Source organism: Notolepis coatsorum, assembly GCF_963971535.1.
Source record: "Notolepis coatsorum genome assembly, chromosome: 3".
Classification (NCBI taxonomy): domain Eukaryota; kingdom Metazoa; phylum Chordata; class Actinopteri; order Aulopiformes; family Paralepididae; genus Notolepis; species Notolepis coatsorum.
Window position 1 is genome coordinate 72,773,176 of NC_140167.1, and position 20,875 is coordinate 72,794,050.

The 20,875-nt window shown below is 46.4% G+C and overlaps 1 protein-coding gene across 1 annotated transcript in view; it reads right to left on the reverse strand.

Annotated features, from left to right (window-relative positions):
* Positions 1-8,359: 8,359 nt before the first annotated feature.
* The window catches only part of dnai3 (dynein axonemal intermediate chain 3), a gene marked incomplete at both ends in the record, with an annotated part of 147,456 nt that continues 134,940 nt past the window's right edge, over positions 8,360-20,875 (reverse strand). The window contains 4 exons of the mRNA XM_084311245.1: positions 8,360-8,458; positions 9,047-9,166; positions 17,203-17,294; positions 19,691-19,895. Coding sequence (XP_084167371.1) covers positions 8,360-8,458; positions 9,047-9,166; positions 17,203-17,294; positions 19,691-19,895 — 516 coding nt within the window. The remainder of the gene's footprint in view (positions 8,459-9,046; positions 9,167-17,202; positions 17,295-19,690; positions 19,896-20,875) is intronic.

Below are 20,875 nucleotides of genomic sequence, written 5' to 3' on the forward strand. Positions count from 1 at the left end.
CATCGCTATAGTTTCCCTAAAGAACAGGTTGTATACCTGCTTCCTGCGTAACCAGAGATTGGACATTCAGTGTTGATTTGCCTACGAATACTCATTTGCCTTACAAGTGCATTCAAATCATAAATGTAATTAAGTGAATGTTGTATATACCTTTTGCTATATTAAACCTTCGACTGTTATATTTGTGTGGACCTGGTTTCATATGTGGGAAAGTGTTCATCATACTTAGATATCGTGTACTGGATGGCCAGAAGTTAAAGTACATCAAGCGGTAGTGGTTTAATGATACCATACTTATCAATACAGTCAGAGAATTGTACCCCTCAGTTACAATTGGTCCTTCGAGCCGGAGGGTAACTAGTGTAATATTAATATAGTGTTATTAATATTGAAATGGCCTATGATGAACACTCCACGAAACGGTCCTCCTAACGTAGAACGCCCGCGGCGCAGACGACAGACACCTCAGTACTTAGAGGATTACGCTGTCAGTCAACTACCTAGCCTTCTACAGACGGTAAACGCGGTAAAAGTAGAAAGTAAAATTATGTCTGACCTTAACGACCAGGTTACCCCGACCACAGAGGCCCTAGTGGGTTCTAATGTAACTGACCAAGCTCACGGTGGGGACCAGGAGGGAACAGACATGCCTTTACCCCCCGCCAATACCGAAGAAGTAGTCCCCGACCAGCTCCGGGAGGAAGACAACCCTCCAGAGGTGGAACCCTGCACGGAACAAGATGAGGAGAGCGCTGAGGAGATAGAGCTCCAGGACTCCCCAACGAGTACAGCCAGGAGCGGCTCACCTCGACAAGCGTCTTCCCCCAGCGAAGCGGAGAGGATGCTGTCACAGGCGTTCCTCGTCAGCCTGACAGCCTCTACCGAACGCGACCGACTCCAGGGTGAACGCGATCGACTTCAGGGTGAACGCGATCGACTCCAAACACAGCAACGGAGCGAAGAAGAGCACATACGCCTGGAGATAAGACGTCTTCAGACGGAAGAGAATATGGCAAGAGACCGGTCCGACACCCAGCGCGCCGCTGACGGTGCCCAAAGAGAAGCAGAGCGCGACATCGCTCTCATCCAGCGCGAAGCCGAGCGCGACAGACTACAAGCCGAGCGTGACAGACTACAAGCCGAGCGCGACAGACTACAAGCGCAGCTAATGGAGCAGCTGATCACCAGGGCAACACCCTCTCCCTCCGCCAGGGGTTCAAGGGCCTCGTCGAGACAACAGTCAAGGGCAGCATCCCCTAACCGGCCAAGCCACCCTGAACTTGACCACCAGAGAGAGCCTATACCCCCCGCAGACCCCCTTCCCCGACCGGTCCAAGCGAGACCCAGCTACAAGGAAGGAGCAGCATACACTGCGGAGAGGCTAAATAAACGACTACAGGATCTAGAGGACCTGACAGAAGAAGAAGAGGGAGAGGAGGAGAACCAAGCCCGACGACAGCACAGTACTCCACCGGACCAGGAGGTCCAGTACAGCCCAGGCTATACCCCCGCGGCGCTGCGCTACAGACCCCCGACTCTATTCACGGGTGAGCATGACGCACGACCAGCCCCGAGGAACAGCACCTGGACCAGCGGGCCATGGTACCCTGCCGGTACCAGCCCACAGAGAGGCGCAAGAGGAGACTCGCCTAGGAGGCCTCTCTCCCAACGCTCACCGATGTGCCAGCCATCCACGGCGTCATACATTGGCACACCGACGTTTCCAGACTTCACCCATGAGAATCGAGCACAGTACACGGAGCTCCGGATGTGCTTAGAGACAATGATGGTGGATGTCGTTGACGAACGCCACAAGTATGCAATATTACTGAAGCACCTGAAAGTACCCCGAGCGCACAATATAGCGCTAGCCTATGCCACCTCTACGACCCCATACACCGCGGCTCTAGCAGCGCTGGACCAGAGATATGGACGTATATGGGATTACGTAATCCAAGAGATAAGGCATATTGACCGCCTACCCCCAGCAACAGACAATCGCTCACTAGACGACCTGTCTATAAAAGTGCAGTCCCTGGTAGGGATGCTGGGAGCGCAACGAGAAAAGGGTATGCACGAGCTATACGCCAACTCTAACGTCGAGAGGATTTTAGAGAAGCTGCCGCCCGCCAGACAAGAGCGCTTTAGGCGGCAAAGAGACCACCGTGATCCTAACGGTCCCGAACCATCCCTCCTCGATTTAGCCGACTTCCTGACGAGAGAAGTCAGCAGCCTACGCTTGGATACATTCGTGCGGAGCACACCAAGCTCCAGAGAGGGACCTAGGAGAGTAAACGATGGAAGAAGATCAGTGACTGTCATGCACCAATCAGAATCAGTACCGAGCAGTAAGAACCACAGTACCCCCTCGAGAAAAGAGAAGTGGAAGATGGTGTGCCCGTACTGCGAGAAGGAACACTGGCTGTCACAATGTGACCTGTTCAAGAAGATGAATGCAGAAGAAGTGAGTCAATGGATAAAGTCCAACAGGCGCTGTTACCGATGTGCGCGCAGTCACATGGCAGCCGAGTGCCGCCTAAAGAAGAGGTGCAGTCGGTGTGACGGAGCCCACCTAGATGTCCTACACGACAGTAACAGAAGAAAGCCTGCACCTGCACCATCGAGCAGCACAAAGGCAAGTGTCATGTACATTGACCCCGCCAGCAGCAGCGGCACCCAGGTGCTCTTAAAGGTAGTCCGTGTAACATTGAGCCACCAAGATAAAGTCATGGACACTTACGCCGTCCTTGATGACGGGTCAGAGAAGACCCTTCTCCTCGCATCCGCTGCGGCCCAGCTGGGACTGCGGGGGAGCGAGAACCAGATGACGATTCGGACAATAAGAAGAGATTTAAAGACGATAAAAGGCGAGAATGTCTCCTTCACTATCGCAGCAAGCGGGCAGCCAGAGAGACGGTATAGGATTACAAATGCTTTCACCAGCCAAGAAATAGGACTATCACAGTACACCTACCCCATCGCCAAGCTGATGGATAAATATGTGCACCTGCGTCAACTACCTATCCCGCTCATAGACGGCGCCACCCCGACCCTGCTGATAGGCTCCGACCATGCAGACCTCATAGTCCCGATAGACCGGGTCCATACAGGACCCAGAGGCTGTCCTGCAGCAGTCGAGACCCGCCTAGGATGGACACTACAAGGCCCCCTCGCTAAATCTCTCAACCGAACAGCAGCCACTAGCTGCCTCCACTCCAGAGTGACAGAAGAAGACACCACTCTCCTGCAGCATGTCGAGAGGCTATGGACACTAGAGACAATGCCCTTTAAGAACGAAAAGAAAGACATTCGTTCTAAAGAAGACATTTACGCCATAAACCTCCTCGAGCAAGGGACAAAGAGAGTCACAGTCGGCGGAGTGATGAGATACGCAACTCCACTCCTGAGGCGAGAGGGAATGCCCACCTTTCACGCCACGAAAGAAGCTACGGAGCGGTATCTATTGAACACAGAGCGGCGCCTAGCCAAAGACCCCGCTCAAGAGAGTGTGTACCGCGCTGAGATTGAGAAGCTAATCACAGCGAGACACGTAATGAAGATTGACATTAAAGAGGCCGATCAGACGACCGAATCATGGTACGTGCCGCACCACAAGGTCCACCACAACGGCAAGGATCGCATTTTGTTTAACTGCAGCTACCAGATCGGATCCCAGAATCTGAATAAAGAGCTCTTGCCCGGCCCCACACTCGGCCCCTCTCTACTAGGCGTGCTACTACGCTTCCGCCAGGACAAGGTGGCTATCAGCGGGGATATCAAAGGGATGTTCCTGCAGGTGAGACTAGTGGAGGAGGATAAGCCCCTACTGCGGTTCCTATGGAGAGAGAGGATCGGAGATGAGCACCCAGCCATCTACCAATGGGAAGTCCTCCCCTTCGGAACCACATGCAGCCCGTGCTGTGCTACATTTGCACTGCAGAAACACGTCGCAGAGGACCCAGCAGCAGATGAAGAGGTCCGACACAGTGTGAAGAACAGTTTCTACATGGACAACTGTTTACAAAGCGTTTCGACCCAAGAAGAAGCCGAGGCTCTCCTACTCAAGCTGCGCGCCTCCCTGATCAAAGGCGGCTTTGATCTCAGGCAGTGGGCCAGCAGCGACCCGCAAGTATTGCGCAGCCTCTCCCCCGCGGACAAGGCAGCCAGTAGCGAGACCTGGATGGCGACCATCCCAGGAGAAGCCCAAGAAATGACACTAGGACTAGTCTGGCGCTTCAAAACAGACTCGCTCCACTATAGACACAAACCCCTGACCACGGAGCAGGGAAGGTCGACGGCGATACCGACCACCAGACGGAGTGTGTACAGAACACTCGCCAGACAATATGACCCGTTGGGATGTATTCTACCTTACACCACCAGGGCAAAGATGATTGTACGAGCACTATGGGACAAGGACCAGGGCTGGGACGACCCAATACCCGCACACCTTGCCTCCACATGGAGAGAGTGGGAGACGGAACTCCGCTCACTCCCAGGCGTCAACATACGCCGCAGCTACTTCCCACCCACAGTGAGGCCAGAGACATGCAAGATGGATCTACACGTCTTCAGCGATGCCTCCGAAGTAGCCTATGGATCTGTGGCCTACTTGCGTGCCCAAGAGAAGGGAGGAGAGATACACACCGCTTTCATCCTGGCTCGCTCAAGAATAGCCCCACGAAAGCAACAATCTATCCCGCGTCTAGAGCTCTGCGCAGCCCTAGCAGGAGCGCATCTAGCCACGTTAATCCAACGTGAACTCACCATCCCGGTGCAAAGAACAATCTTGTGGTCAGACTCTACGACAGTACTCACATGGATCAAGTCTGATTCATGCAGATACAAGGTCTTCGTGGGAGTCAGAGTCACAGAGATTCAAGAGTTAACAGAAGCAGCGAGCTGGCGGTATGTGGACACCAAACACAACCCAGCTGACGTCATCACCCGGGGAATGTCCCTAGATGACCTCACCCGTCACAACATCTACAGTGACGGACCAGAGTTCCTCAAGCTCCCGGAAGAAGAGTGGCCTACGCCCACCCCACGGGAAGCGAGTAAAGAGGAGGCTGAAAACAAGAAACCTATGTTCTGTGGATTGAGCACAGTCGCCTCCACAGCCCCCAACATAGATGATTGCCTCACCCTACAGAGTGCGCAGATAAAGACATTCCTGTGGCACCACCCAGAGATTCAGCCCACCACTGACATTTCAGCAGCTGACTACGAAGAAGCAGAACTTCTTCTACTACAACGAGCCCAGAGAGACTCGTTCCCCGATGAGCTAGACTGTCTACAGGGAGGAAAGCCCGTCCCATCAGACAGCAGACTGCTCCACCTGGCACCCGAGAGTGACGCCCATAATCTCATCAGAGTGGGTGGTCGTCTGCGGAGAGCCCCCGACCTACCGGATGACGTTAAGTACCCGATAGTCTTGAACAGCCGACACAAGGTCACAGAGCTGATCATAAAGAAATACGACGAGGATGTGCACCACGCAGGAGCAGAGAGAGTCTTCGCGGAGATCAGACGTCGCTATTGGATACTTCAAGGGAGAGAAGCAGTGCGACGCTTCCAGCGAACCTGTCTAGACTGCCGAAAGTGGCGCGCGCAGCCCAGCATACCCCGGATGGCTGACCTACCTCCCTGTCGCCTCCGACTCGGCGACAAGCCCTTTCACTCCACAGGCATGGACTGTTTTGGCCCGTTGTATATAAAGAAAGGAAGAGGAACCGAGAAGCGGTGGGGTATTGTATTCAAATGCATGACCACCAGAGCGATACATATCGAACTCCTTCCAACCATGAGCACAGACTCATTCCTTATGGCCTTCCGAAGATTCACATCGCGGAAAGGAAAACCGTCTACATTGTTGTCTGATCACGGGACAAACTTCAAAGGCGGAGAAAGAGAGCTGAGAGAGAGCTTCCAAGCTATGGGCCCAGAACTTAAGACCCACCTCGCTCCATCCCAGATTGACTTCCAGTTTAATCCCCCGAACGCACCCCACTTCGGTGGAACCTGGGAACGAGAAGTACGTTCTATAAAGACAGCCCTGTACGCCGTGCTTGGGGCCCAGACTGTGGCGGAAGAAGTCCTAATGACAGTCCTCACGGAGATCGAGGGAGTATTGAACTCCAAGCCCCTCGGTTACGTCTCAAGTGATGTAGCAGATGTCGACCCAGTCACCCCCAACACACTCTTGATGGGGCGGCTGGACCCCGCGCTACCCCAGACAATGTACAGGCCTGAAGAAGCGAACGGCCGAAGAATGTGGAGGTACAGTCAAGTACTGGCTGACAAGTTTTGGAATAGCTTCCTACTCCACTATCTACCGTCTCTACAGACCCGCCAGAAGTGGGTAAAAGAGAGAGACAATTTGACAGAAGGAACAGTCGTCATGATTATCGACCAGTCACTACCCAGAGCTATGTGGCCGGCTGGCCGCGTAAGCAAAGTGATCACCGGTGCCGATGGCAAGGTCCGAGCAGCTGAAGTGCTCGTCCAAGGGCGAACTTACACACGACCCGTGGCGAGGCTAATAGAACTGCCAAGACTCCCAGACACTATCGATGACGACCATGACCCCATGACTTTGTGAGTTGACTGACCCTTACAGCGGACCTTGAGTGGTAGACAGTGCGGTTAATCTGTCTCTGCTTAGCTAATTAGGTGGGACTAATTAGGGGGCGGCTGTTGTGAAGGATCAGATTAAACCGAATATATATATTTATTTATGGATATATATTTAATAGTATTTGTATATCGTTTGATATCCCTTGTATATTCTTTGTACATATACACTGAATATCCCTTTAGTCTACTACAGCCCATAATAGTTCATTCTCTCATTGGACAAGAACCTGGCGCCAGCAGACAGGCCCCTTGAGTCAAGTTCAATAGTGCCGACGAACATGTCCCAACTAGCCCCGGTTCCGCGTAGGAATACGGCTACCGAAATACGAATGGTACTATTTGTTCACCGTGCATATAAATAGGGCGCAAGTAAAGTAGAACTTTCTTTTAGTCCATTAGTCCTTTACCCTCCAACCTAGTAACAGACGTGAAGCCTCACCCACGACCCACGTGTGGTGCAGTATGGCCTATTTTGGCCCCAGAATAGGCATTGAGACCTCGTGTAAATTCATAGCTGAATTGTCATAGTTTGGCACTGTACCGTCGAGTGGGACGTATTTCTATTAAGTAATAATAGTCTATTATGTATGGTGCATCGTTCGGTTAAAGTTCTAAAGTGAGCAGCACCCCCATCGTTTCCTCGCGTTATCTAGAGTCTTAACCAGGCTGGGCAGACCACGCGTGGTGCTTTCATCCGAGGAGTTCTGGGCGAGGACGAGTGGACCTGCACATTGGATTACCTACCCGGACGACTGCTGAGCCTATACGGCATGGAATATCTATTTGCTTTGGGTGCTTTGATTTGTGGAGCGGATAACAGCCAACGCCAGTGAGTGTTGGAATTACCCCCGAGAGGAGCCCAGGTGAGACGGCGCTCAACCCAGACCGAGGCCGCCTCGCTTCTCCTTCGTTGTGGACCTACAGCTACCGTCTACAAGAGGGCCCAAGTGTATTCATCTGTGGATCAAGATCCTGCGGGCACTGTTTTCTGTACCTGAATTCTCCCCAGGAATCGTTGGCCAGATGGGATGCAGCTGACGGCTCTCCAAACCCCCCCCCCCCCCTTACTGACTTACAACCAGCAGGACCCCTTTAGTATCCCGCTATAATCCTTAAGTACCATCGCTATAGTTTCCCTAAAGAACCAGGTTGTATACTTGCTTCCTGCGTAACCAGAGATTGGACATTCAGTGTTGATTTGCCTACGAATACTCATTTGCCTTACAAGTGCATTCAAATCATAAATGTAATTAAGTGAATGTTGTATATACCTTTTGCTATATTAAACCTTCGACTGTTATATTTGTGTGGACCTGGTTTCATATGTGGGAAAGTGTTCATCATACTTAGATATCGTGTACTGGATGGCCAGAAGTTAAAGTACATCAAGCGGTAGTGGTTTAATGATACCATACTTATCAATACAGTCAGGGAATTGTACCCCTCAGTTACAAATATGTTAGGACTCAGATTACATAAAAGTTCAAATTACTAAAAACTTGTGAAGCATTTAATAAAATCATACATAAATATAGTTCATACAGTAAGAGAGCCAATAACAATTATAAAAATAATAAAACATAAAAATAAAAAGATACCTTGATATCCAGTGAAAACCTAAAAACGTTTACAGTGACAAAAGTGTGGCTGTGTTATTGTTCATGTATGACTGAGCAACGAGGGGTGTGTAGTTGTCAGTATGTGTGTGTCAGAGGTGTGTGTCCTACATGTCCACGAGGAAGGCATGCTCCAGAGCCTGATAGTCCTCGTACTCCATCCTGTTCTGATAGTCCTCATCAGGACTCTCCAGCGTCAAGGGCTCCTGGAGACCATAAACACAGAGGCCATGTCTACACTTGCGCTTCATTATGTTTGGAGAAATTGTTTCGATTCCTTAAAATGGTATAAATCCACACTTCCAGGGGCCGTGAAACACGTTTACTTTGACCCACCTGGAATCTGGTTTTAGCTGCCGGTACAGCGTGTGAAGTGTTACCATCTCCATTACAAACTTGTCTCTGAGAGAATAAATACAGCTATACTACAGTATCATGTTTGTGGCCAACAGCTAGGCTAGCTGATCCGTATCCACTTCCATTCATTTGTGCTAAGCTAGGCTAGCTTGTAGCCGTATAGCTTTCTACTGAACGCACAGAGAGGGAATTGGTATCTATATTCTTCTGACTCTGAGAAGATGGTAAATGCATTTCCAATAATGTTGCCATTTTCCTTTAAAGCGGTTGCCTTTGAGGTGGTTGGGGTCAAATTGTGTGTGGTTAAATTGCATTAATTTTTTAACATGTTAGGTTGTTCAAATTAATTACCAAAATGTATGTATTAATATTGACAGTCCTATAAATGAAATAAATACTCCATAATGTGATCACTGTATTCCAGATCCGTGTCTCACCATCTTCTTCCTGTTCTCCTCTGCCTCTTCTGTTATGTTCTTTTTCCCCTGTGTCCTCCGCTTCTCAAAATACACCAGTCGCTCCACTTCCATGTCGAAGTAGTTACTCACACTGACCTTCTGCAGAAAGAGGGAAGAGAACATTTCAAGCCCATCATAAAAACATTTGTAAAGCACACGGAATGGGAATTAAAACTATAGCACTGTAGATGGGAATACCAGATATTATAGTAATACAGGAATAAATCAATAGTCAGAGTCAGAGATTTTATTTGCCATGTATGGACGAATCCACATTGGAATACAGGTACAGAGCAAACACTGTGGGCTAAATCCACAACGAATGGATTGCACGGAGCAAGTTGCACCCTTACTTACAATTCATTATGAATTGAAAATGGGGGACCCTGATGTAAACAAGACGAAAGTCTTTCTCTGGTCTGCATCGCTGTACTGTACTGTACCCATTCTGTAATCTGTTAATAAAGTTTCCAATCAATCAATCAATCAATCAATCAATCAATCAATCAATCAATCAATCAATCAGGTTATTGGTCTCACTCCCCCTAACTAGGTTCTGCACCTCTGATCTGTAAAATGACTCGTCATTTGAGTTTATACGCCCAATGACCGTGGTATCATCAGCGTACTTTACTATCAGATTGTTATCATAGGAAGCAGTACAGTCATGAGTGCAGAGAGAGAACAGTAAAGGGCTGAGAATGCAGCCTTGTGGCGAACCAGTACTTAAAACAATTTCATCAGACATATTGTTTCCAATCCTGACTCTTTGAGGTCTCTAAATTTAAAAGCTAAGAATCCATTCACAGACAGCGTCACATAGACCCAGACACTGAAGTTTGTGGATCAGATTAGATGGAATAAGCGTATTAAAAGCAGAGCTATAATCGATAAAAAGCATTCTAACATAGAAGTTAGTGATACCAGATATGGGGGCAGTAATACAGGAATAAACCAATAGTAATACCAGATATGGGGGCAGTACCAGACTAATACGGATAATGGTATGAGATCATTTCCTCAATACTAAAATATGATAATAAGAGTTATGTGTAACAACAACAGAAATGTATATGCAAAGCAAAGTGGTATTTTTTTTTACCTTTTTATTTTTTACCAATGACCTATTGGTCTGAGTAAATCTACACTGTTTAGTAAAAGTAATGGATCAGATCAGCAATACTTATTATTATAAAAAATGTTTACCAGTTTACCAGTATTGGTTTGAATGGGGAAAAAACATAGAACAATTGCATTAAAGGAACACAGCAACATTATGGGAAATGTGCTTATTGTCTTCTCCAGAGTCAGATCAGAAGATGGTCTGTTGGCCAAAAACACCTATTTTTAAGCAAGTGGTCTGTATCTGCTTCCATTAATTTGTGCTAAGCTAGGCTAGGAAATTGGTATCCATCTTCTTGTCTGACTCTGGAGAAGATGGTAAGCACATTTCCCAAAATGTTGCTGTGTTCCTTTAATGCAATTGTTCTATGTTTTCCCCCCTTCAAACCAATACTGGTAAACTGGTAAATTTATTCTGGAGTATATGATAATGCACGTTCTATTCTCTTAACTAAACATTAAATACAACTTTCTCACACAAAAAAAATTCCTAAATGAGAAAATATTTTCACTGGCACAGTGCCTAACTTCGGTCTAAAGATTCAGCACCATGGACAGGTCTGCTCAAAATAATTTCTTTGGGGATGACTTGACAGACAAATACAATGATGAAAGATAGGGACAACATTTTTATGTGTCATGAAAATACAAATTAAGCTAAATACAATACGAAATAAACAAAATACAAATGGTGAAAAATACTGTTATGTCTATGCCTCTTTTCGGGTTTATTCCCCCCCCTGATATCTGCCAACAGCGCTGCAAGGTGCAAACTGCTCTGCGAGCCAACTGCGCTGGAGCAAATCAGGAGCAAATTGCACACCTATGGGTTGTGTTTGCGCTTGTATATCATCCGCGCAATATCTTTAGTGAATAGGTTGCAAAGACGGAGCAGATCGCTCAGTTAAGGGTGCTATTAGCGCCGCGCAATCCATTCTTTCTGAATTCGCCCCCTATCGTGTTTTAGCCAGGTAGATTGATTGATTGATTGAAAACTTTATTAACAGATTGCAGAATGGGTACAATACAGTACAGCTCAATACACACAATTGTTAAGGGGATGCAGACCAGAGAAAGACTTTCGTCTTGTTTACATCAGGGTCCCCCATTTTCAATTCATCAGGACATATATGACATACATGACATACAGATAGTCAGTACTGCTACATCTATACATTTATGACATACCAGATTTGCAAATACAGTACTGTTTGTGATACAGAAGGAGTCAAGAAAAGGGAGTATATACATTTGACGTAGAAACTGTACATTGGAGGAGGTTGGGTGGGGGGGGGTTGGGTACATTGGGATATTGACAACCATACTGGGTAATTTACATTGGAGGTGGTTGGGGGGGGGGGGGCACACTGTATAAACAAGCAAAACTGTACATTGAGGGGGGGGGGGGGGAGAGACACTGTACAAACAAACAAAATTGTACATTGATGATGGCGCCGCCCCGACCGGCTGCCTCTCTGTTCGCTCCGTCGAGACTGTGTTTACTTTTGTTAATATTTATAGTTTTTAGAGTTTTGTGCGTACCAACTGTTGGTGCATTTAATGTATATGACCGTCAGTCACTCATAGACATTGGATTACGGGAAACTTACCAACTGGATTACTCGCTGGATCAGCTTTCCGAACCACACCAATGGCCTGAAGAAATTCTCCGGAGACTAGGACCAGACCCTTTGTTCCCAGAGCCCAGGAAAAGACGACGAGGAAAGAGGGCTGGGATCCGAAACAGGCTGAGATCCAGACGCCACCGTACACCACTTCCCAGTATATTGCTAGCCAATGTACAATCAATAGACAATAAACTGGATGACATCCGAGCAAGGATTCAATATCAAAGAGACGTTAGGGACTGCAATGTCCTTTGCTTCACCGAAACATGGCTCACACCGGAGGTTCCAGATCACGCAATTCAACCAGCGGATCACTTCTTCATCCATCGAAAGGATCGGACATCATCAGAGTCCGGTAAACAACGTGGAGGAGGTATTGCCTTCATGTTTAACAAAAATTGGAGTGATCCAACGAACGTGAAGGAATTATCCAACCACTGCTCCCCAGAACTGGAATATATAACCATCAAGTGTCGTCCTTTCTTCCTCCCGAGGGAGTTAACGGCGATCGTCCTGGTCGGAGTGTATATTCCACCGCAAGCCAGCAACAAGGTTGCGCTCTCCAGACTACACGACGAGGTAAATAGAATACAAGTGGCTAACGTTAACGCCGCCATTTTAGTACTGGGAGATTTCAATAGCGCCAATCTGAGAAAGGTATTGCCCGACTTCTATCAGCATGTGACTTGCAACACCAGAGGCGGTAACATCCTAGATCACTGTTACACGCAATTTAAAGGTGGCTACAAGGCATGATAAAAAAAAAAAAAAAAAAAATCTAACCCTGACTAACCTTACTGTCATGCACTTGTCCTAATAAACTAACCTACACTGTAACACGCAACACTTGATGAACATTGTTACTCAGCTGATAGAGTTGTACCCTTCTTGCTGTCTTGTCGTACAGAACTTGTAAGTCGCTTTGGATAAAAGCGTCAGCTAAATGACTAAATGTAAATGTAAATGTCATTCTGATAGTGGCTTTGGCAAGTCAGATCACGCATCCATTTTCCTTTCACCAAAGTACAGACAGAGAATTAAAAGTACTCCCGTAGTCTCGCGAGAGGTGCAGAAATGGGATCTGACGTCAGAAGAGACGATCCGGTCAGTGTTTCACCACACAGACTGGATTGTGTTCCGCGACACAGATAACATTAATGCCTACACGGAGACAGTGCTGGACTATGTCTGTACTAGGGTGAAAGAAACAATCCCCACTACCAAAATGAAAGTTTACCCAAATCAAAAACCCTGGGTAGACAAATCCGTCCGTGAAGCTCTGAGAGAGCGCACCAAAGCATACAATGACGGCCTAGTGGCAGGCAACATGAATGACCACAAGGTGGCGCGACACAACGTAAGGAGGACAGTGTCAGAGGCCAAACGGCGCTACAGGGATAAAATTGAACTCCAGTTTGAACAAGCTGACTCTAGAGCTATGTGGCAGGGGCTCAAAACGATGACAGACTACAAAGGCGCCTCCCTCAAACTGAACAGTGACATCTCCTTAGCAAACGACCTCAATACCTTCTATGCGAGGTTTGATGCTGGTAATAACAACACCAGCTCACAAGCCTCGGCAATGGGGGGGGGGGGGTCGGCTGCTGATGGAGGCGCAGTGTTCAGGGTAACAGAGCATGAGGTGAGGCGGACCTTTAAAAAAGTGAATATCAGGAAGGCAGCAGGTCCGGACGGCATCCCCGGCCGCGTCCTAAAAGTCTGTGCCGACCAACTGGCCCCAGTATTCACTGACATATTTAACCTGTCCTTAGAACAGGCTGTCATCCCCACCTGCCTGAAGAAGTCCACTATTATCCCTGTACCCAAAAAATCCAAGCCTGCTTGCCTCAACGACTACCGCCCTGTAGCTCTCACCTCCATAGCCATGAAGTGCTTTGAGAAGCTAGTAAAGGGCTACATCTGCTCCTCCCTCCCCATCAACATGGACCCCCTGCAATTTGCATACCGCCCCAACAGGTCCACGGAGGACGCCATATCCCATGTGCTGCACACAGCAGCATCACACCTGGACAAGAGGCAGGGGAACTATGTGAGAATGCTATTCATCGACTACAGCTCGGCATTCAATACCATAGTCCCCTCCATACTCATAGCCAAGCTCAGGGACCTGGGCTTGGGCTATGACCTCTGCCAGTGGGTCTTGGACTTCCTGACTGGCAGACCCCAGGTGGTGAGAGCAGGCAACTGCACCTCCTCATCCATCACCCTCAACATAGGGGCCCCCCAGGGCTGTGTTCTGAGTCCCCTCCTCTACTCCCTGTATACACACGACTGTGTGGCTCAGCGGAGTAGCAATACAATCGTCAAATTTGCTGACGACACAGTGGTGGTGGGCCTGATCTCTGCCAACGACGAGAGGGCCTACCTGGAAGAGGTCAAGGTCCTGGCGGGATGGTGCCAGGAAAACAGCCTCTCCCTGAACGTCAGCAAAACAAAGGAGATGATTGTGGACTTCAGGAGGTCGGGGGTCAAGGACTACAGCCCCCTCAGCATCGACGGGGCACCGGTTGAGAGAGTCAACAGCTTCAAGTACCTCGGAGCCTACATATCCGAGGACTTGACATGGACCACACACATTAACAGTGTGGTGAAGAAGGCACGACAACGCCTCTACTTCCTCAGGCGCCTAAGGAAGTTCCAAGTCAGCCAGAAGATCCTTAAGAACTTCTACTCATGTACAATAGAGAGCATCTTGACCGGCAACATCACCTCCTGGTTTGGGAATAGCACTGCAAAAGACCAAAGCAGACTACAAAGAGTGACACGTTCAGCCGAACGCACAATTGGAGGGGGGCTCCCCACCCTCCAGAACATTTACTACAAGCGTTGCAAGGGCAAGGCTAAGAGAATCATTAAAGACTCCAGTCACCCGAACAACTGCCTCTTCGAACTGCTGCGGTCAGGCAAGCGATACAGGAGTCTCAAGGCGAGCACAGAAAGACTCAGAAGTAGCTTCTATCCCCAGGCCATCAGGCTGCTAAACGAACAATGAATGAACACTACACAACAACAACCACCAAACGCACATAGCACACACATCCACACGCACACACCCACTTTAAACAAACACACTGTAGCACCCACTCCACACACTTTATAGCACACACCCACTTTAAACAAACACACTGTAGCACCCACTCCCCACACTTTATATTTATGGATGAAGGATTGCACTACAACTCGTACACCTTACTGTAAATTGTACCTAAAATTGTACCTCATCCCATTTCTGCTTTGCACTAGATAGTACTGTACATTAGTACACTGCATAGTATTGTGTATTGTATATTATATGGTAACTCAGAACATTGTACATATGTCTATACCGAACACTGTGACCTCATTTTCTTCTTCTAAATTCATGCTATATTATGTTATTATGTTATTTGATACTATCTTGTCTAGCACAGTCTCTGGAGCGTAACAGTAAGAAGCATTTTGTATGAAAGTATTCTGTACTTCTGTATGACAACTATTAAAGAACTTGAACTTGAACTTGAACTTGAACATTGGACTATTGACAAAACCATACTAGGTAAATGACTGTACATTGGAGGGGGTTGGGTTAGGATATTTACAGGGGCCAGTGTTGAATTGCAGTCTCCCGTAGGTGTCCCTTGAGAGAGGTTTTGAAAGTGGGTAGTGATCCACATTCCTTTACAGCTTTGGGTAGGGCGTTCCACATTGATGTGGCATAATTGCGAAACGTGTTTAGTCCCTTATTTGAGCCGAATCTGGGTTTAACATGATTTGTGGAGCTCCCTCTGGTGTTGTGATCGTGGTATTCACTGACCTTTGGGAAGTATTTTGACATGTACATGGGTACCTTGGTCGTGTAGTGTATCTTGTAGACCAGGCCCATTGCAAATTGCTGTACTCTGTCGTCTACTCTAAGCCATCCTAGGTTGTCAAAGTGGGCAGGGGTGAGGTGGGTTCTAGGAGTAAGGTCAAGCAGTAGTCTGACCAGTTTGTTTTGAGATGTTTGTAATTTTGTTTTTAGTGCCTTTGAGGTGCTTTGGTACCATGAGGTGCAAGCATAGTCGTAGTACCCCTGAATGAGTGGGAGTACGAAATTCCACCGAACGATTGCCTCAATGAACCAAAACAAACACAACGCAGAGGATCGATAACACGGAGGCGAGTGGGAGTACGAAATTCCACCGAACGATTGCCTCAATGAACCAAAACAAACACAACGCAGAGGATCGATAACACGGAGGCGATGAAGGCTGATAACGACGACCAGGCTGAGACACTGATATCTTTCAGCGTTTAAGTATGTAAATTCAGGTGTACGAGAACGCACGTTCAATTTAAGGATCTGTGGCATTCCTCATTTGGGGGAGCGCAGCTGAGAAAACTTTGGCTGTTTAAGAACACATTTTCACATGTTCATGAATCCGGCGGGGTTCTTTCTTAGGTTTGGTCTTACAAAGTTCTTGAGAAGATATTTAAGAAGACACTCAAGAAAATGTCAGAGAATGAGGTCCAATGACCCAAAGCACATGGCAAAAGCAACAGCAGAGTGGCTCAAAAACTAAAAGGTGAATGTCCATCAATGGTCAATGGTCCCAACACAATCTGACTGAGCTTCGACAGAGCTGTCAGCACAGGAAATAATTAATACAGTAGAAATTATACAGGGAAAAATGGGGGTCAATCCACTTTCAATTCAACTTTTTCTTTTATTGAAAATCTTTTGTCATGAGAAACATCATATTCAACCTACTTAGAAACAATCAAGAGTGAATATCAATCCTACCTGGAGTGGAGAGAACAGATGGTGGAGGTAAATGGTACCCTATCCCCCCCCCCCCCCCCTCACAGTGAACTGTGGTGTTCCACAAGGAAGCATACTAGGACCGCTACTGTTCCTAATTTATGCAAATGACATGTCGTCAGCTTGTGACTGCAACTTGTTCCTGTTTGCGGACGACTCAGCCCTGCTGGTCTATGACAAGAACAAGTTACAGGTTGAAAAAACCCTCAGCTCGGAACTAGGCAAAATCTGCATATGGCTCGCCGACAACAATCATTACACATGGGCAAAATGGGGGACCCTGATGTAAACAAGACGAAAGTCTTTCTCTGGTCTGCATCCCCTTAACAATTGTATGTATTGAGCTGTACTGTACTGTACCCATTCTGCAATCTGTTAATAAACTTTTCAATCAATCAATCAATCAATCAATCAATCAATCAATCAATCAAACATTACCAAAAGAACCATTTTCTATTTACATCCGGAATTGATTGAATTGAAAGTGATTTATTGGACCCATTTCATCCATACGTCCATAAGTCACACAGGTGAACATATTGCTATTGTTGTCAAACTTTCAAACGGTCTAGTGTACACCTGACCTCGTTGGGGGAGGGGCTGCGGAGCGTCCACGGGATGTCCAGGATGTGGAGTGTTCCTAGGTCATCGGTCACGGCCAGGAGGTGCTGCTTGGCTGGACACATGAACGCAAACCTCATTGAGTGAGTTCACATGCACACAGTACTCACAGTGCCTATTTATTAATAGATTACATAAAAACAAAAGGAGCCGACCACGAGTTGAGCACATCTTGCTTAATCAGATTCACTCTGTTTGATTGCCCTCAGGTGTGCCTTTAAATAAGAAAATGTTGATTAGCCGTGAATGTTACAGGTTCACATTCATACAGCATCTCACTTTCCAATAGAAAAGCACTTCAGAAGTCAGTAATAGCATCTATAATTCTAGATTCTATATTAGTATAATAATATTGCACAAGGTTACAAAGTAGAAATATTACGCTTCAAATAAGACCCACTTCCATAGGATAATGAGATATAATTAATGTCATAGAGTACACAATACATACGTCAGTAATAATAGGCAATACTACAGAGGAAGAGTAGATCTAGAATGTATACATTTCCATAAGATACAATAAATAGAAAACAATACTACCTTATGTATTGTATTGGTCAAAATAACTAAATAATATATCCACATTTAATGGACATTCGAATTGCAACACTGCACTGTGCCTTCAGTAGCAGACTAGCAGTGCACTCCTCCATGTACAGTACATGTCATTTCCAGCATCCCATTTAATAGTCACTATTTGACAACTGGAATATTCCCGAACCTTAAATAGGATACATATAAAACCAGATATGAGCGATCTTGTCTGTAACACTTAATAATAATAAATCAAATTTTTATAGCGCCTTTCAGGAAACCCAAGGTCGCCTCACAGTCAAGAGGGCTAGGGAAAGGGAGTAGGGTATATCTGCATATACGTCTGGGCGGGGCTTCGGGGCTTGTACTCTGTTTGAGGTGGGACTTCGGGGCTTGTACTCTGTTTGACTGTGCGTGGGCGGGGCGTCGGGGCTTGTACCTTGTCTTGTTTCCTGTAAAACCCGGAAGTAGTCAGTTTGTGCTGTTTATTTTTAACCCTAACCCTAACCCTAACCTTAACCTTAACCCTAACCCTAACCTTAACCCTAACCTTAACCTTAACCTTAAAGGGGAACTATTTTACTATTTCTTTCACTATTTGGGCACTTTTACACAATTCCTGTGAGTTTATAGAACACCTCTGTAATTTTTTATTTTTTTTAATTCATTGTTTTGTATTTCTAATCAAGTCCTCAAAAACAGCATTTTTCTACCTCAAGATCCTAAGCCGTTTTGAGGCTGGGCTCCAACCACAATGGTAAGTTACTGACTCGCCTGAACATTATCATGCAGGTGTGTCTTTCTGACATCACAAATCATCACATTTTCAGATGACTCAGTTCAGCGAGGGTGAATATTGTGAGAGGAGAATTGGAAGAATGCGCCAATATGATAATTAGAGACATAGATCATATTAATATAAGTCCACATAGCTAGGAAACAATGCTAAACACTGAAAAAGGCAATTTATAAGATAGTTCCCCTTTAACCTTAACCCTAACCCTAACCTGCAACATGGAACACAGAAATCCAAATGCTGTCGTGTCCTCACTGCTTGTAAAAATAAACAGCACAAACTGACTACTGCACAGTCAAACAGATTACAAGCCCGAATGCACAGTCAAACAGAGTACGAGCCCCGAAGCTCCGCCTCAAACAGAGTATAAGCCCGAATGCACAGTCAAACAGAGTACAAGCCCCGAAGCTCCGCCTCAAACAGAGTACAAGCCCCGAAGCCCTGCCTCAAACAGAGTACAAGCCCCGCCCAGACGTTGGGCTTGCGGCTCTGCAGATATACCCTATTGAGGGAAAGGGGGCAATAGGGGTAAAGGGGGGGGGGGGGGGGGGGGGGGGGGCAGGTAAGAGATAATGAAACATAATCTAATCTAAACTAACTAATGGGGAAAAGCCTTGGTGAAAAGGTGCGTTTTGAGAGCAGTTTTGAAGGTGTCCAGGGTGAACAAATTCATCCCCCTCACTACTACAAGGACAACACACACCTGCAACTGTCTTTTAACTGACATGTGAATTGTCTTCTGCAAAATTGTATTTGGTTGTTTGTCTGGTGTGGGTTTTAATTATTTCCCTTAACTCAGTGATGTATGTATCCTTTGTATCCAATAGCCTTTTCTGGATTGTTCTTTTTGGTTTGTTTATTCGTTGTTTTTCTATTTTATTAAATAGTTTTGTCCCCTCTCCCTGTTACACTTGGAGAGCCCCTTTGTCCTCTCGCCAAGCCGTCACTGTAAATAAGGATTTGTTCTTAATTGAGCTGCCTGGTTAAATAAAGGTTAAATAAAAAAGTCCAGTCTAGAAGAGTGAGGAGCCAGCCCTGTACACAGAGTTCCCATTCACTGCTGCCAGACTCTTATTTACAGCCTTCATTTCTGGCACGACCCGAGCGCTGTGTGAACTCACAGGACATGATCCAGGGTTTGATGCAGGTGATCTTGACGGTGGTGATGTTTTGGATCTGCGACGGCTCGTGGGTTTTCTCCAGCAGGTCCCACACCTCCATGCTTCCGTCCTCCTTCCCTACGAAGAACACAGCCGGCCGCGACAGGGACCAGTAGCCCACTGTGCACTTCTTCAAGGAGCACGACGACTGCAATATGGGACCGGACTGAAAGTCATAGGACACCAGAGGTTACTTGGAATATATATATTTTTCATTTAGAACCGGGGTGTTCTCTCTGTGACCCTGAAATTCAAATCTAGTCGATGTAGATAAACTGTACTATACTGATATACTATACTACAATACTAAGGTATGAAATCTAATGAATAATTTGAAATCAGTTACTGTGTCAAAACAAACTACTAACTTGAAATCAGCATAATGTATGTGTTTATCAGGGTTCCTGCAGGTTTCAACAAGTAAAATGTAAGACTTTTCAAGAACACTTTGAATATAATTTAATACCTATTTCACAGCCATACTGGCAAAAGAACTATGAAGGAAAATGATTATGAAAGAAGAAATAAGTACCAGAATGACTTCCCCATAAAGTTACAAGAGTAAAGATGATGTGAGTGATGATTGTCACACGCTAGCAGCATTTCTCTTTACTTTACGCTAAGCTCAAGCTTGGTTGCTAGCCACAGTTGCTAGCCCCTAATCGAGACAACTGTGATAAATCACTATTGATGAATTTTGATGACTCTCCAAAGCCATCTCTTCTGTGTGGAGGGAACTGAATCTCGAACTTTCCCATGCTCCTTCCCTGCAGCAACAGCACTCTAGTGTACTAGTACTAGCACTTTATACTATTCATCTCCTTAGTGAGCTGAATCTAGTCTTCACAATAAAGGTTCAGCAAAATGCACGGTTCTCAGATGTTAGAACTCTGACTGTTCTATTGCAGCTATAATACATTCATCGACCATCAGTTATTTACAGATTTCAACACATAATTACTTGTTATTCATCAGTATGAAATATTCAAGAACTGTGCACTTCCAAGAACTTTTATTGTGAAGAGGTAAATTGGCAGGAAACTAGAGTTATGTCTAATAGTATTTCCCATCTTTTCAAAAGGAATCAAAGGGACATAGACGCCTGTCCCAAATAAAGGCCGGGTGAGTTCAGCGATTGAAGCAAAT